We start from the raw sequence: 17,489 nt of genomic DNA, 5'->3' as shown, positions 1-17,489 counted from the left end.
AAATGAAATGGGGCGCAGTTTGTTACTGAAAAGACACAACCAGGTACTGGTACAGGGGTAGGGGCAAGGTGATCTAACATCTCCTGGCCTTGCGAAGTCTGAAATATATTGCGATTTGAACAGCTGACCTGCGTCTGTCTGAGTTCATTCTGAAATCTCATTCTTTGCCTCTCTGCATAATCTGAGGCACGATCGCAGGAACACAAGCCTAAACGCAGAAGCCAATACTTTCATTATTCTGTTGTTATTTAAGGTGATCAACATATAATACATTATCCTTAACCTTTTATAGGACACTTATAGAAATTGTTTGAAATTCAAAATTTCAACCTTACTGTGTTATTGGAGGACTTAACAAGACTTTATGACTTTTGTGAAATTTTTCAAAATGTATTAATTTATTGTTGTGAAGAAAATCAAGGTCAATTAAATTACCATATTTGGTTCCTTACCCATGAGTGGCAAAAAAAAAAAAACTCCAAGAAGTAAGCAAAATTGACAATGAACATTTAGTTGTTTTTTCTCAGCAGGCACTACGTCAATTGTTTTGAAACCGAACATATATTGATGTCATAATCATACCTAATCATACCATAACACTATTATCCATACCTTTTCAGAAACTTTTGCCCATATGAGTAATCAGGAAAGCAAACGTCAAAGAGTGTGTGATTTGCTGAATGCACTCGTCACACCAAAGGAGATTTCAAAAATAGTTGGAGTGTCCATAAAGACTGTTTATAATGTAAAGAAGAGAATGACTATGAGCAAAACTATTACGAGAAAGTCTGGAAGATACTATTAAAGAAGAATGGGAGAAGTTGTCACCCGAATATTTGAGGAACACTTGCACAAGTTTCAGGAAGCATGTGAAGGCAGTTATTGAGAAAGAAGGAGGACACATAGAATAAAAACATTTTCTATTATGTAAATTTTCTTGTGGCAAATAAATTCTCATGACTTTCAATAAACTAATTGGTCATACACTGTCTTTCAATCCCTGCCTCAAAATATTGTAAATTTTGCTTCCCCGCCCTGTATAGTATATAAAAATCCAAGAAAAAACACATGTAAGATTAACATGTATTTCAAAACATTAGAGAATCATTTTTAGAACATTACATCATAAGTGCTGATCCAGACACCTGTCAACAAATTATTACTTAAATTAGTACCATTACTACATGGTACCTAACAAAGCACACTGAAAAAAAAATGTCTGTTCAATTTACATGAAAAAAATATGTACATCGGTTGCACATTATAAAGTTATGTTTACCAAAAAATATTTATTTGTGTTAAGTGTACTCAATTCTTATTTGTTCAAGTAACATAACTTCTTTACATATATTTGAAATTTTTCTTTTATGTCATGTCTACGAAACTAACCTATGTTAAACCAACATGACTTCTTTATATATAGTATGGAAGGATTTGACTTAATTGTCCTGGGTCACATTTACTTGTACAATATGATAATGTATAACTTATTTTGACAGGGTAGGTACAGCAACACTTAATACTCATACTGACTGAACAACATTAGACTAAATTCAATCATTAGATTATAACCTATAAAAATGTTTAACCCCTAAACATGAATTAATTGGACCTGAGATTATTGCCTCACTGTAACTGTTGCTGTCACTGTTTTATAATGCATGCGGAAATTACCAAAAATAGTCACTTGCCCGATAAAGTGTTAATATGTACAGTACAGACTAAGAGTGGACGGGGAAAAGAAAGTGAAAGAATCTATGAAAGTATGAAGAGGGGTAACATTAGCAAGCAAAATAATTCTAATATTGTACAAATGCAACAAAGCAGATTTTTTTTGGGTCAGGATATGTTTGGGGGGAAATACATTCTCCTCTACTGTACCAAGGGCTGTATGAAATGATGATATGCATATAGTATATAGGGGAATGCAGGAGAAACTAGTATAGATACATTAGTATAACTACAAAAAAGAGCTATTAGAATAATTAATAAAGTAGGATATTTTGAAGCAACTAATAATTTATTTATTCAACTTAATACCTTAAAATTGCTGGATACTGTATTTATCAAAATATTAGAGATGATTTATAAAGTAAAAAATAATAATTTTCCAAATACCATTCAAGACTTTTTTAAATTAAGAGAGAGTAACTATAATTTAAGAGGTCTTTATATTGCTGAATGTATGAAAGTGAGGACAAATGTGAAGTCCAGATGTATTTGGGTTGTGGGTGTGAAATTATGGAACGGACTTGATGATGAATTTAAGTTGTTCACTTCTCTGATGAAGTTTAAAAAATGCCTTAAGTATAAAATCATTCAGTAATATTAAGTGGAGATGGTAAATGTGTTTTTGTTTTGTTATTGATTCTTTTGTTATAATGACAATGCTCAATGATGTACACATTTAAATTAGTCTAAGTGATGTGTCAGATGAAAAGGACAGGTAAAAAATAAACTTCTGCTTCTGGCCTATACCTTTTTTCGGTTTTTGTGTGTATCGTGGTTGTTGTACTGTGTGTGGAGATTACTGGACAAACCAAAAATAAACCATTCATTCATTCATATAGTGTAGTCTGTGGTTACATATTATGCTCTATCACAGGTCATTTACAGTATTCATTTTTATCATTTAGATCAGGGGTGTCAAACACATGGTCCCTGGGCAATAATCGGCCGTCTAAAGGGTCTAATCCAGCCTGTGGGATGAACTTGTGAAGTGCAAAAATTACGCTGGTCAAGGGTGTCAAACTCGTTTTAGTTCAGAGGCCACATACAGACCAATATGATTTCAAGTCTAATAATATAATTATAACCAACAAACGATGAATTCTCCAAATTTTCTTCTTGGTTTAATGATTAAAAAAAAGGAAAATTACATGATGCAATGTTTACATTTACAATCAAATGTGAATAATCTGCACAAATGTCTTAAGAAAAATAAGTGCAATTTTGACAATATTCTACTTGTGACTAAATATTTTGTGCATTCATGATCCACAGTAAGTTGTGTTAATAATAAGCAGACATAACATTGTTGAAATTACACTTATTTTTCTTGAGAAATTTCAGGTTGTACATGGTTGTTCGGGTTATTCACATTTTCATACAGTACTTTTTTTTTTCCACAATTAAAATATTATTCTGTCATTACTCTATTATTTTACTGGCCTGACCCACTTGAGAACGTATTGGGTTGTATGTGGCCCCTGATTATTAACATGAGTTTGACACCCCTGATTTAGATAAAGCAGAATCTTCCACCAGCAGGAAATGTGCATGAAGGCAACACCAAACATGGAGGAAAGTGAACTCCAACCTGCTAAGACAAAACGAGGGAATCATACCGAGAAGAGCAGCTACTTCCGTCACATGTACACAGTTTAGATATGATACCATAATTTACATTAGCCCTCTATTCATTTTGATCCACTGTTAAAAAGTATATGATTGCTTTGATATTTTTGTCCCTATTCACAGTTATGATCATAATTTTTCTATAATGAGTGACGCTCACAGTATATAATTTGATAACTAAAGTCTTTTCACTGGCTACTCTTCAGAATATCAACCTCTGGAAGCATTTCCTTTCTTTCAGTGAAATGGCAGATGTTCCACTATGAAATAAAACTATAAAAAAAGACAAAATCGTTAGCCTCCTAGCATAATTGCCTAAGTTATATTTTTGGCCAAATTGTGATATCTGCATAACTTGACTCTGCTAACACTGCTGCTTTATTTTACATCATTGGCTATGACCTAAAAAATAATATGACTTAGACAATTATGCTATGAGGCTAACGATATGAATATAAATTTCCTGTGCTACACAATGTTCCTGGCCATTAAGAGTAAAGATTTTTGATTTTACGAGGTATACATGAATGCAGCTTGAGGTTTATCTGTACCCAAATGTTTTGGCACATGAAACAATGGTTTACGAGGTGCACTGAATGCACCATTAAGTCCTGTCTGTGTGTCAAACTCAGATAGAGTCAGTAGCAGGGAGAGACGCCAAGTTTTTACCACATGACTTATTGAGTACAAACATTTATCTGTCATTGTGCTGATTAGCCTTTTGAGATTTCATCAAACAGGAAATCTATACACGTGGGTCATCACAGGTGTCACATTCACGTCCTCAGGCTGTTAGATCTATGTGTCAAGTTTATTATCGTGACAGTCATTGACATAAATTTGCTCTACTTTAGGTCTAAAGCAGTTTCTGTTTACCCTGTTATATTTTATACTTTTATATTTTATTATGTGTTGATACATACAGTATGTGATTGGTAACTTGTGCCAAGTACATACCTTAAAACATAATAAACTGGAATAATTACATGTAATTGTATATTTGTTATTTGTTTAATTTAGAGAAAATGTACTCTATCATGAAACACTAAGTGGACAAAAATAGCGGGACACATCACACCTACAGCTTACGTCACATTCCTGTTAATTAGTAATATTATAAAATGTTATCATGATAAAAATGCTTATGTCAGTTGTCTATAATTATGTTTCTTTCAAGGTTAAAGGCAAATTTTTCTTGCTGTGTAAGAAATGAATGCACCAGATGATTATTTGTAGATTAAAGTGATTATTTAAGGTTAAAAAATGACAAATATTTCATGAATCTAGAGGAAAATGATGACAAAAAGTAATTGTTTAGCAAAAATAAGTAAAGTAGGTGAATAAGTAAAAAACTCAGCATGTTCTAAGCATAGATGACAAAGTAAAGAAAAGTAATCCTAGGAAATTTATTACGTTTATCAGAACATAAATAATGACATTTATCATTATTTCACTGTAGTCCAGGCCCCTGTTAGTGATGAAACACATGAATTCAATGTGTCCCAATACTTTAGTCCAGTGTTTCCCAACCTTTTTTGGCTCGTGACCCCACTTTAATATCACAAATTTCTGGCGACCCCAGACATTAAAAACTGAGACTTTTTTTTTACTAAAATTAATTTGTTTTTGATCATGTAATAGTTTGCTATACTATGTTGCAAATAAACATTAATTTTAGACGACATTTAGTCTATATAATGTATATTATTATGGATGGAGGCAGAAAAGCCAGGTGTAGATTACTGCACAAAGTGAGAATTTTATTTTCCTTGGTCAGGATATGTAAAGTCAGTCCAGCTTGGATATACAAGGCTGACAATTAATACTGAACAAACAATAACTCAAACTATGAATTATGAAAGAGCTGCAGCATCTGAAACTGACCACAGTGAACATTTAAAAGATAAACAGTACCTTCAGTTTCAGCTTCACAGTTTGTCATGTCTTTTATGGATTGAGATGGGCTCTATGCACAGCCCCAGTACTTCCTGAACTTAAGGCAGCTCCTTTATTTCCTGTCTTTCATTATTGGACACACTGATTCATCCAGGTGGGCCTGCTACTTCTTGTTGAGACTGCTGTGGTCAGACACACCTGGATTAATTAGTGTGTCCAATAATGAAAGACAGGAAATAAAGGAGCTGCCTTAAATTCAGGGAATACTGGGGCTGTGCATAGAGGCCATTGTCACTCTCAAGTCACCATACATTTTTCATTAGTACATTTTTGTTTTTTAAATCAATTACTAGAAATTTCAGGCGACCCCATTTGAATTCCAGGCAACCCCACGTGGGGTCCCGACCCCAAGGTTGAAAAACACTGCTTCAGTCCATGTAGTGTATGTATTGTTATCTGGATATGAAAGGACTGATATCAGGATATGAGACTTAAACCATATCTTACAACCCTAACATTATCATTTCACGCATCATTATGAATAAATCCAGGCAAATTTTGGGTATGACCATTGTTGTCTCTCATTTAACAATCCCACCCCTATTGAGGGGAAAAGCCAATGTCATAGTTGCAGCTTGATTTTCAGACACACTAATCTTTCCAAATTATCGGGGAAGTCAACATTTGCAGTTAATTAGCAACAGCAATCTGCCAGAAATCTTGTATTCTGTACACCCTTATAATAGTACATTTTCTATCCAATTATCTAATCATTTCAATCTAATCATCTAATCATGGGAAGCTCTTTATGGTATTATGAGAAGTAACTGGTGGTGTTTGAGCCACACAACTCAAAGTTGGGAAATTCACAGAAAACTTTCACCGTCTTACTTTGAGAATTCACAGGCGAGATGTAAATTGCAGCTTAGGGTTATGCAAACTGTTTTTATTCATTCAAATGAGAGACGAAGCTAAAAAAAAAAATATATATATATATATACATACATACATACATACATACATATATATATATATATATATATATATACACATACATATATATATATATATATATATATATATATATATATATATATATATATATATATACATACATATATATATATACATATATATATATACATATATATATATATATATATATATATATATATATATACATATATATATATATATATATATATATATATATATATATACACACACACACACACACACACATATGAGCTGGCAGTGAGAGTCCACACATGAACACACTTTGTATCCAGAACAGAGGAGGAAGGGATTAGCGTCCAGCCGTCCAGAAGAAGACAATTACTAAAATTAAATGCCATCACGATAATTATTTGTAATTAACTGTGGTCTGACAAAGCCACTGGTTACAATGTGCTTTTCCATTATAATAAGGAGAGTAAACAAAGACACAGGAAAAGAAAGACACACCGGCTGCGGGTGGCAGGTCTACATGATAATCCTGTGTGTTTCTGTGGCCAGTCGTCCAACCAGCCATTCAGCCAATCAGTCAGGAAGTCAGGAGAGAGAATTAGACGTAGAAATGAAGACAGATGGAGACAAAGGGAGATAAGGAAGCAGACAGAACATGAGTCAAAGAAAGTGAGTCAAAAAAATATATAAATAAAGTTACAGGGAGTCACCACGCTGAGTCCTTCTTCTCTTATCAGAACAGGCTCTTCTTAATGGGACAAAATGCTGCAATCAAAGAGGGGAGGCGGAGACACACAACCCTTCCAGTTGTCTTTATTACCTTGACTCAAGTAGCAGCTATTCTCCTGGTAGCAGCGATGCATTCAGCAGGCAGGAGGGAAACAACAACATCCACGCGCCATGTAAATCAGGAACACTCCCTTTGGACCGTGGCTAATAAATACAGCAACTGTCATTGGAATGAGAGTGACGGCTTTGCAGGGACGCAAAACACAAATGGAAGTTTTACAGACATCGCTACGAGTGCAACTGAGTTCCTATAGTTCACAAATGTTCAGTGGGTTTGATTCGGTTTCAGTTTTTGATTTTTCAGTTTAATTTTTATCCAGTGAGTTTTAGTTTTTATTATTGGAAACCCGGATAATTCTATTCAACACAATTAATTTCACTTTGTGTTGCTTTAATTGTACTTTTTATTTCACTGAATAATGCTTTTATGTTTATATCAGTAATCAAAATAATTTTCCACTGTTTGTTTAAGTCTTAATTTTCATTCCTATATGAAGATGTGAAAGGATGCCCAGAGGATTATATGTGGCTTGAATTGAGTTGAAATGGATGATTTTATTTTACACTGAAATTAAGCTGTTAAAGGTTTAGTGTCTGATATTACTGACATCAAGGGGTGAAGATGTAGTGCTCAACCCACTAAGGCCATGTCCACATGAAACCGCATCTTTTCCTATCCGATCATTTTCTTTGTCGTTTTCAAAAAAGTGCATTTCAGGAAATATCTGCGTCCACATGAAACCACTGAAAAGGACTAAAAATGATGTAGTACAAATGCCAGGCCTGTATGTGGCATTGTAATGCTCTCACAAAAAAATAAAGAAGACGTGGAGCATGCACATAAAGCTTGTTTGGTTCTACTGGGTCTGATCCAGTATTACTTCCTGGTTGTCCCTCTTCACAGTAGATGCAAGAGTATGTAGAGAATATTGTTAGCTATGGTTGTTTGTTGCTCATTGTAATGAAAGAGTAGCCAAAGATTTTGTTTCTGTATTTCCAATAAGCTCAATAGCTGTTGTAGCACGAGCACTACTTTGTAGTCTGCCATTGTTGTTGTTGTTGTTGTGAAGTCACGTCTTGCTACTGGGGTGAAAGATTAGAGAGGTGGGGCTATGACATCATCATTTTAGAAAAGTTGTGGTTTGGTCGTACAGACGAAGACACAAAACCAGCGTTTTCAAATGTATTCACTCTGGGACCCGGTCTCAAAGAGTTGCGGTTTCAGTGATTGAAAACGCCGGTTTTGTGTGGACGAAAGGCCTATCTGATACAATACTTTTGCGGATACGACCGAAGCCGTTTTCGTATGGACAGGGAATAAATATCCAGCCAACAACCATCTACGATGGCCACGAAAAATACCTGAAGTCTGTGTTTGTTCTGTCTTTTTCAGTGAGAGATATTAACACTGTTCAAACTCAAATAAAGTGGGTGACATAAAGCAAATTAAGCCTGGATTCTACCTGCTATAAATCAGAAAAATGAAGAGGAAGTCTATTCTGGCTTACTGTGAAAACATGGCGGACTCTGTGGAGGCAAACTGCAACGTCTGTACACACAAACAGTTCATTCTAAGGCAACAAATACATGAATTCTCTATATGTATTCTCTTCTGTTATATATTTAGCAATGATTACATTGAAAAATTTTTGTTTGCTTGTTTGTTTTCAGGTGGAAACATTGTGTTAAATGTAAATAGGGTGAAGCAAAATAAGTTTGAACTTCAGCCTAAACCCTTTTGGTCATATTGTATACGGAAGAGTGGATATGTGGTTTTTTGTTTGTTGTTTAAAGTAATTAACGTCCGAAAAAACTACTACTACTACTACTACTAAAAAAAACACTCTAGTTCTCATATTTTGGGTTATTATACATTAATGAAAATATGATTATGAATGTGATATTTAATTTCAGCAATTCAGTCCCACTAAATCCACCTAAATCTTACACACAGTACAATTACAACTGTTAAAAATTAAGTTTTCAGTATTGCTTGCCAATAAATTATATTTTTATCACCATCATGATAGTACAATTAAACCATCATAACAGTTGATGAGCAGGAAAAATCATTAAATGGAACCCTGAACGCATGAGTCATACGATATGATTCGACCAATCAGGTTTCAGTGTGATGGTAATTTTTTTTCCAACACTATTTTGTCACTGCAGTATTCAAACACGTTAGCGTGCATTGCAGATTTTCACAAACATTACACTTTTTTCCAGGAAAAAGAACAGTGAGTGTCCTGCCATTTATAGATAAGAGTCCATTTCTCTTGGATTTTACAGAAGTCTATAGAAATCTAAAGGAAACAAAGAAGAAACAGTGGGATGAAATATTTAAAACAACTGTCTGATAACTGTATTAATAAAAAGAAAAGCAGATATTTGGAAGCAGAGGACGGCTCACTGTTTTCACTGCCCCTCACAAACAAGAATTTCTGCTAGAGGCTATCACACAGGATCCTGCTACATACTGCAGCGGTTTCTTGTGTGTATTTGTGTGTTGGTGGGTGTGTGTGTGTGTGTGTGTGTATGTGTGTATGTCTGAGGGGGGGTTGTATACAGGATTCAGTGTCCATCCAGTGAAAACTGGTTAAAGCAATCGATTTTGGGATAAGGAGGAGACAACTAGCAGCAACCAATAGAGAGAGAGCTAATGACAATCAACACCTGCAACCCTCATTGAGCTTTTTCTTTATCCCTCCACACATAACAACAGATGTGGATGAGTGACCCCCACCTCCAGGCTCCCTCTTCCTCCCTCCCCCTCTTCCCGTAGCCCTGGTTTCATTCTGAAGCCCAGCGAACGACGTCCTACAGGAAACAACCACAGAGGTAGCGAGAGGAGGGAAGAAAACCGCTTGTGAGGAGCCGAGGAGGGGACAACGGGGGTGGGGATGGGGTAGTGGCAGGGTCAGGGTCTTAGATTTGGCTGTTTAACACAAAAGAGGCTGGAATGCAAAGAGTTAATCCATTCGGGGTTCTCGCTTCCGCAAACAAAGGACAGGCCTCCAGACAAAGGTTGAAGGAGGGGGAGCGAAGGGTGAGGGATGAGGGAGGTTGGTGGCTTTTCTACCATCTGGAGCTTTTGTTTTAGGGGAGGTTTGAGGATGGGGGGTTTGCTGGGTGGCGTAGGGGTGGACAAGGGGGGGACTCCGCCTCCTGGACCCCACCCCCAGTGAGTTTTCACGTCCACGTGCTGCGTGGCCCAGACAGACGCCCCTCAGCTAGGTCATACTACTGTGGAGCCCTGCCCTTCTCAGCCTCCTCTCCAACTGTTCTGACACACACGCACACTAGGTCACTACACCGAAATATATCAATACAGTCAGAGCACACACTGCCAGCGCTTTCCCCTTCTATTCCCTGTTTTCACACTAGTACACACTAGACTCCCCAAGCCCTCTTATTGGTTAGGGCAGAGGCAAGAGCAAACTTATGCTGCGCTGTATGTTTGTGTATGTCATTCTGTCAGTATTACTGGTAGCTGTCCAATTGAGAGCTGTCAGGTTGAGAGAAGCCAGGCTCTTTAAGGACCATTATGAACCGTGTCAACAGGCTGCACAATTACAACACACACGGGGGCCAGAAGAGGATGAATGAACGAAGCTGCATGTCCGGGTTTATTACACAGGACCAGCCGAGGGGCTTTGGGGATGAGCAGGATAGCATGAATGACAAACAAAGCTGGCCTGTCAAACCTCTTATCCTGGTTCTCTTTGCCCTCGTGCTGCCTTGCTGAGGATTGAACCTCTGCGCCTGTCTGCCGTCCCGCTTCTTTGTCTGCGCTCTTTTCCAGCTGCCCGGCTCACTCCTAAAGCCGGGTTTACGCCACACGATTGTGGGCCAACCCAGACCAAAGACGACCGGCAGGAAAGAAACGCAGTCGTGGTTCCAAAATGGTGGTCCTACCTCACACTGGGAGAGAGGGTCTCCAAGAGCTGATGTCAGTGTGACGACACTATGGCCTGCATCTACCAACCAACAGGAATGATGGATGATATATACATTAGATACATTTTATGCTAAAACTGCTTCATCCTTCTTTTTTTTTTGCATAATTGACCTGTTTTCCTGAGTCCCATCTGGGTCCACATCCATCTCTCCTTGTATTTTCCAAACAGTAACAGTGCATTTCTTACCTCAGCTTGGTGCAGGAGGATGACGATGATGTTTTATTATTATAGATTGACTTGCAACATATTGCAGCCTACGATTCACAAAGTTTAGTCAGATCCAAGCAGTGCACAGTGTGGTTTGTAACACTATATCTTGCTATAGATGCCTTAACCCACCTATACGGTTCTATCTGCGTATGTCTTCGATTTAACGTTGTTTTGCTGCAGCTGCTGGCAGGACATTTGGAATGGGGAACCCTCTGTTTGGGTGTTCCCATTCTCTCCAATTCAGACATGGAGAAAAACAATGTACGTGTCAGGCACTAAGCCCACTGACCCTGTTCTTCCAGCCAGATAGAAAACACTGTCCTCTATTTATCTAGCATTACCAGATCTGACAGATTTGTTTAAAGAGGCTGAAAAAAGGAGCAAGAACCAACGTCAGAGCCTTGTTCTGTTAAAACGGAGAATCACTTTCAACAAATTCACGACAGTTCTCAGTGTCGGGATCTGTAGGATAGAGGATCTGTCCAGGATTTTGACTGACTGGACAGCTTGACTCTCTTCTCAGATGTGAGGTTGAAATAACAGAGCATGGGAAGTACGCTCACTTGTCAATCAGAGGGACGCCAGGACTACAGCGCTTAAACATGTGTGAGATGATGTATTTAGCCTTCTCTGCAATTACTGTCCCTCTCCACCCCTGCGCATTCTTTCAGGCCATCAGGGGTACTTCTACGGGATGACTGTTGAAAACTTGAGCGTTTGTGCGGCAAAGACAGTCAGTTAAAGAAGATTATGAGTGAATTATCAATGTATACTTACCACCACCACGAGTGTAAAAATCCTGGAGGTTCCCCAAGTGTGATGTTCTTCTCCCATCGGATCTGCGAGTGAAGGAAAGAGAAGAATCAAAGGGGGAGGGCGGGGGGCAAAGGAGAGGAATGAAAAATTAGACACCGCAGCATGTTTTATGCATAATGTAATCATTTTGCTCAACTGTCCTCCCAACTTCAGACCGACAGAGGGATAGTGAGACAGAAAAATAGGCCGCCGGGCAGCAGCACAGTGAAGTGCAGCGGTGAGTTCGCGGATAAGACACTGTGGTCGCCCTGACAGCTCGGCCCTCTCCACTGCCCTCACACACCAGCAGAGCTCTCGCCTGTATCTGGACACTGAGATAAGATCCAGCGAGAGATAACAGACCTGCCGCCTGTTTCACACACTCCTCCTGACATGATTCTGCACACACACTTATGTATACATTTAATCATTCACTGGAGTCTGTGAGGAAGGCGTGACGGCAGCGAAATGAGCGTTTTTCCAAGGAAGAAGCTTGATATTTCTATTTCTGTGTCTATTCTATAGATTTCCCCAGTGCAGTTTATAGTGATGTGGTGTGCCGTAGGTGGGTGTGGGCCTGTTGATTTAATGCCGCTAAAGAGCTGAGTGCTGCACAGCTCTGGAGAACATAGAGTGGCAAAGTCCTCTCAGGGACAGGAGCGTATTGTGTGCATACTATAAATGTGTGTGTTTCTCTCTGAAGGAGGAACAGAGGCTAATTGAGGCAAGAGAGTCCAGGTGATAGCGCTCTCATTAGATGGCACTGAGCAGATGTGTGTGTATGTGTGTGTGTGTGTGTGTGTGTGCCTACAGTCTACCTGCGAGGATTGAAGTCCCTTATCTATTGAAACATTTGCGAGTGTGTGACAAAGACACTGTGAGCTACGAACCCAGTGCAATTTAAGAAACAATCCGTACCTATCTGAAACAAAGGCAAATTGTGTCAAAATAGCAGAACTTTTAAGGAGACAGTGGGATTCGTTAAAAATTGCAAATGCAAAATGTCAATAACAACACAAAGTCAAAAAAAGAAAGAAATATATTAAAGGATTCCTGCAGGTTTCAAGAAGTTTTAAGATCTTTATAAATGGAGCCAGACTTTAGCAGCCTTATGTTTTTCGGACTTCCCATGTGATACTAATGTCTTTAAACCACAGTCCTTCATTGACAGGCTATTGTTTCTATTTGTAATATTAAACATGATTATTATGTTTGATTTTTAGATGTTGCATGGACTTGTGTGCCTTCTTGTTCAGGTCTTGCTAGGAAAAGAGGGACTTCTAGGTTAAATAAGGTAAAATAAAGGTTTACCCTCTCTCAGTTTTAATACCAATTCAAACTCACAATTTTAGACATTTAAAGACTATTCACCCACAAATTTAGATTTTTTTGGTATTTCAGACCTAACATCAGGCTGTGCAGGCTTATGGTGTGCTCCAGAAACACCTGTTATGTTGTACCACAGCTCTATGTTATGTATGAGGAGGCTTAGGAGGAAGACAAAGACAGAAGCAAAAGTAAAGAGGAGGGAAGATTAGAAAACAAAAGAACACTGGGAAGAAATAAAAGCACAGAGAGGGCGAACAGGTCTTGTGTGTGCCAGAAGAGCTGACAATGACACATGGGCTTTAGCACACTCATTGAATGTTGAGTGATATAGATGAGTATAACAAATCATGTCTGTTTGCAACTTTTCTTTTATACTATTGAGGAATCTGCCACGGCGTTCAAGCCTGTTTCTTTGCGTAAGTGGAAAAGGTTAAAGGTGAAGCTGCTGTGCTCGCTGGGTTTGTAAGCATTACTGTCAGTCTAATCCAAACGCACTGCTTATGACCATATAAGACAACTAAATAAAAGATGCTGTAATTGAAATGAACAAATTCATTAAGCTATGTACTGTTGCAAGCGCAACGTTTGAGACAACTGGCGTCAAATTGACTTAGCAGTCTTAGCTTGCATGCCTCGTGGACACAGACTGTTTGTGTGTCAGTGTGTATGTTGTTTTAATCTCCGTGTGTGTATATGTTATTTTAATTCCTGTTTGAATATGTGTGTGTGGGGGGTCTTAGCGTGTGTCTGCCTCTGGTTGCCTGCGACCCAGAACTTCACCCCTTTCCAGCAGCTCACCAATAACGCTCAATCTCTGGGAGAAGATTCACCCACGAGGGCTATGAAATCAGCGAGGCTCTCCGCAGCCCAACCACTTAATCTCTCTGTGCTGCTCCCTCATCTCTGCTTCATATTTTAGCTGTCCTCCCCTGGTTCTTGGCAGCTGGGCCGGCCTCCAGCCCTGCCTGCCCTGCTGCTTGCCTGCTCACTCCAAACGAAGGCAAACAATTTCTGTCTGATCGCGTTTGACGTTCAGTGATTCTGCGAGTGTAATTTTCAGGTCACTATCTGTTTGGGTTTTTTTTCCACTTTTTATTATGCATTCACCCCCTCTCCTATTTTACTATGGGATTTTAACAATAACTCATATGTGCTTGAATTGATAGTAACAGTTTCACACCTTGCATTGTTGCCCAGACCTGGTCAAACATCAAATAAATATTTGTGCTTGAGAGCAGTCGCGGACAAACACAAAAGCTCAATCAAAAACTACTCTGAAACCCTTTTCAAACTGGACAAAAGACCCACTGACATTTGACTTTGTCTCCTGTGTGAAAAGGTACAGTCTGTTATAATGAGTATTCAGTTCCGGGTCATTTATGGGCTGCAGCTCCAAGAGACACCTTTTCTGGCACAACGCTATGAGGTGGGTCAGTGTGTAAATAGACAAACAGGAATATTATTGATTATTTTTTGCAGTTCGGATCAGTGATTTTTGCTCTATATCATGCAAGAAAGAAAGAGAATGCATCCTGATTTAAGAAGAAGTTGAGGGGTTGAAGTTTATTTTATATACCAGAAAATTTGCCTCAGGGGTTTTATAAGCTGTATAATATATAACAACCTCTTACCTTTGACCCTTGGCTCAAACGTGACAAAAAACCCAGAAGGCAAACTCATCTACTGGTAATGTGAAATGAGTCAACTGACCCTTCACCTGCATTGGTTACTGTTACTGTCACTCAGTGGCATTTTCAATTATACAAAAGGAAGACATTTAAAATCAAAATATAAAGAGACATTTCTGTAATAGGGTCAAAACACACTATTCGAAATCTCTCTGACGGGACATTTTAGAGACGAATTGACAGATTAGTGTTGCTAAATGACTCACTTTTTACTTTTAAATTCATTTTTGCTTTAGTTTGACCATAAGTGATTATCCAAAACAAGGAGCTACTTTATATTGAAATAAATGTTGGGATGGTTATCACTTAAAGTTCGCTCTCTAACAGGACATTACTGTGTTTTGACCCAATAACAGTTATAAAATGGCACAGATAAGTGGACAGAAGGAATATGAGATGTACCTTCATGATTTAGTTTTAAAGGTGCAGTGCTTGATTGTTTTCCTTGTGTATTGTAACTGGAGTGGTCTGAGAGGACATGACACTTATGCATCTACTCTTTAGCTATGTTTTCAGGTCATAGAAAACCTACCCTGTGACACAGATTTTGTCAAATGACAGGTATTTTCAGACAGGTAAAGGGGATGAATAAGTGACTCATAGTTGTAATTGCTGATAAAATTCAATCAGATGCAACCAGGACGTGACTACTGCTCTACTCCTTATGGAAAAGTCAAGGCATTAGTTCATCTATATGTATTCTTCTGATTTGGACAGAGAGGAGACAGCTGCAGAAGGAAGGGGTGCATTTTCACAATCTGGTGTTTCTCCCCTGATTTTGGCCCCTGGAGCTTTAATTTCTAAAGTAACTAATCCCCCATTCACCCTTAGGTGTTTTAGGTCACAAAAACAGACTTTTAAGAACAGTTTATAAAGTGAAGATTATTTAACACTCTGGTTTGTGTATATCTGTGTGGACAGGAAAAACAAATACATGGAAATGATGGTATTAAACTCCATTTTTGCACATGTATATTATTTATATGTGTAATGAACCTGCACCTGAAACATCTAATGCAGGTGTATAAATCAGTGTAAGAACTAGAGTAGATGGAGGTCAGCAATGATACCTGTGGATGGATCAGTTCGCCCTAATCCACATAATGCAAAGAATACACTTTCACAACATGAACCAACACTTAAAGCAACTTAAGTTTATAACTTAAATAAATTGTCATCAAGTTACAGACTGATTAAAGCCTCTGTGTCTGCAGGTTTAACTCAGACAGAAACAAAAAGTTTGTTGTAAGAGGGTTTATAGTGGGGGTTTATGTTGTTGTGTGGACAGAGAAATTTTGGAAAACTAAGGCTGTAGGGACTTTTTTTTTTTTTTTTTTTTAATGGACGAATAAAATATGTGTATAGCAAAATATCCATGTTAGTGCAGACAGGGCATAGGGCGCTAAATAATAACTAGCTTAGCATCCTGTTCATAGGAAACAAAGTCCAGTGTAAGTTAATTAGTTGCTGATGTTAACTTTAATTTCCATAATTGTCTCTTTGTCCGTTTATCATTTGAGATAAAACTCTATACTGCATAAAACAACCAAAGCTAAGACTGGTTTCAGATAAGTACACTCTTCTTTTCTTGAGCAAACAACTGTGTGCTAAGCTAGCTAACACTAGCATCTTAAGAATGACAAGAGATAAGATAAGACAAGACAAGACAAGACAAGACAAGACAAGACAAGACAAGACAAGACAAGACAAGATAAGATAAGATAAGATAAGATAAGATAAGATAAGATAAGACTTTAGTTATCCCACCATGGGGAAATTTCACAGTTAACTGTAGCAAAATACAACAAGCAAGTACAAAGAAAACGACCAGTAGAAAACCACAAATGAGTGAAAAATGAAAATAGAAATAGAAAAATAAGAAATTTGGTATTCATATAAATATTTATATAACTAACAGCATTAGAATAAAATATTTTTGGTTTAAAGTGCTAAAATATTTATTAGGTCTATAGTTTTTTCACTATACAGGGTGTCCCATAAGTCTCCATACATAGGAAAGATAAACGTTTCTTGACATAAACCATTTTTATTTATATAATATGCTCTATATGACTGCCATTTTGTCGGGAACACATTTCAATGAGTGTCCTCCACTGCTGAAGAACTATAATGAAGAAATATAAAGAAATACGTGTTAGAACCATATATGTATGGAATGTATTATGTCTCCTATGTATGGAGACTTATGGGACACCCTGTATATACATTTTTGTGATGTTTCAGGAATGTATAACAGAATTTTCATAGTATTAGGGTAAGGCTTTTAGTCCGTTTCCTATTTTCAGCAGGTTTGCCGGTGTTAAAAAAGCCTTGGCATTAAATGGTAGAAAAATGCAAGTCATTAATCCTAACTATTGGGAAATCTCACATGCACTGTTAGTAGAAAAGTTAATTTTAAATCCCAGCCGTTCCAGCTGAATTGTTTTGCCTGTTAAAACTGTCAAGTGAACTCTTGCCTGTGAGTGAGCAGAGCACA

The 17,489-nt window shown here is 37.7% G+C and overlaps 1 protein-coding gene across 1 annotated transcript in view; it reads right to left on the bottom strand.

Annotated features, from left to right (window-relative positions):
• ssbp4 (single stranded DNA binding protein 4) overlaps positions 1 to 17,489 on the bottom strand; it is a 105,386-nt gene that overhangs the window by 72,610 nt on the left and 15,287 nt on the right. The window contains exon 3 of the mRNA XM_030131942.1: positions 11,958 to 12,019. Within this exon, the coding sequence (XP_029987802.1) occupies positions 11,958 to 12,019 (62 nt within the window). The remainder of the gene's footprint in view (positions 1 to 11,957; positions 12,020 to 17,489) is intronic.

Source organism: Sphaeramia orbicularis, chromosome 4 (genome assembly GCF_902148855.1).
Source record: "Sphaeramia orbicularis chromosome 4, fSphaOr1.1, whole genome shotgun sequence".
NCBI lineage: Eukaryota > Metazoa > Chordata > Actinopteri > Kurtiformes > Apogonidae > Sphaeramia > Sphaeramia orbicularis.
The sequence above is the reverse complement of the archived record's forward strand: the minus strand, read 5'-3'. Positions and strand labels throughout refer to the sequence as shown.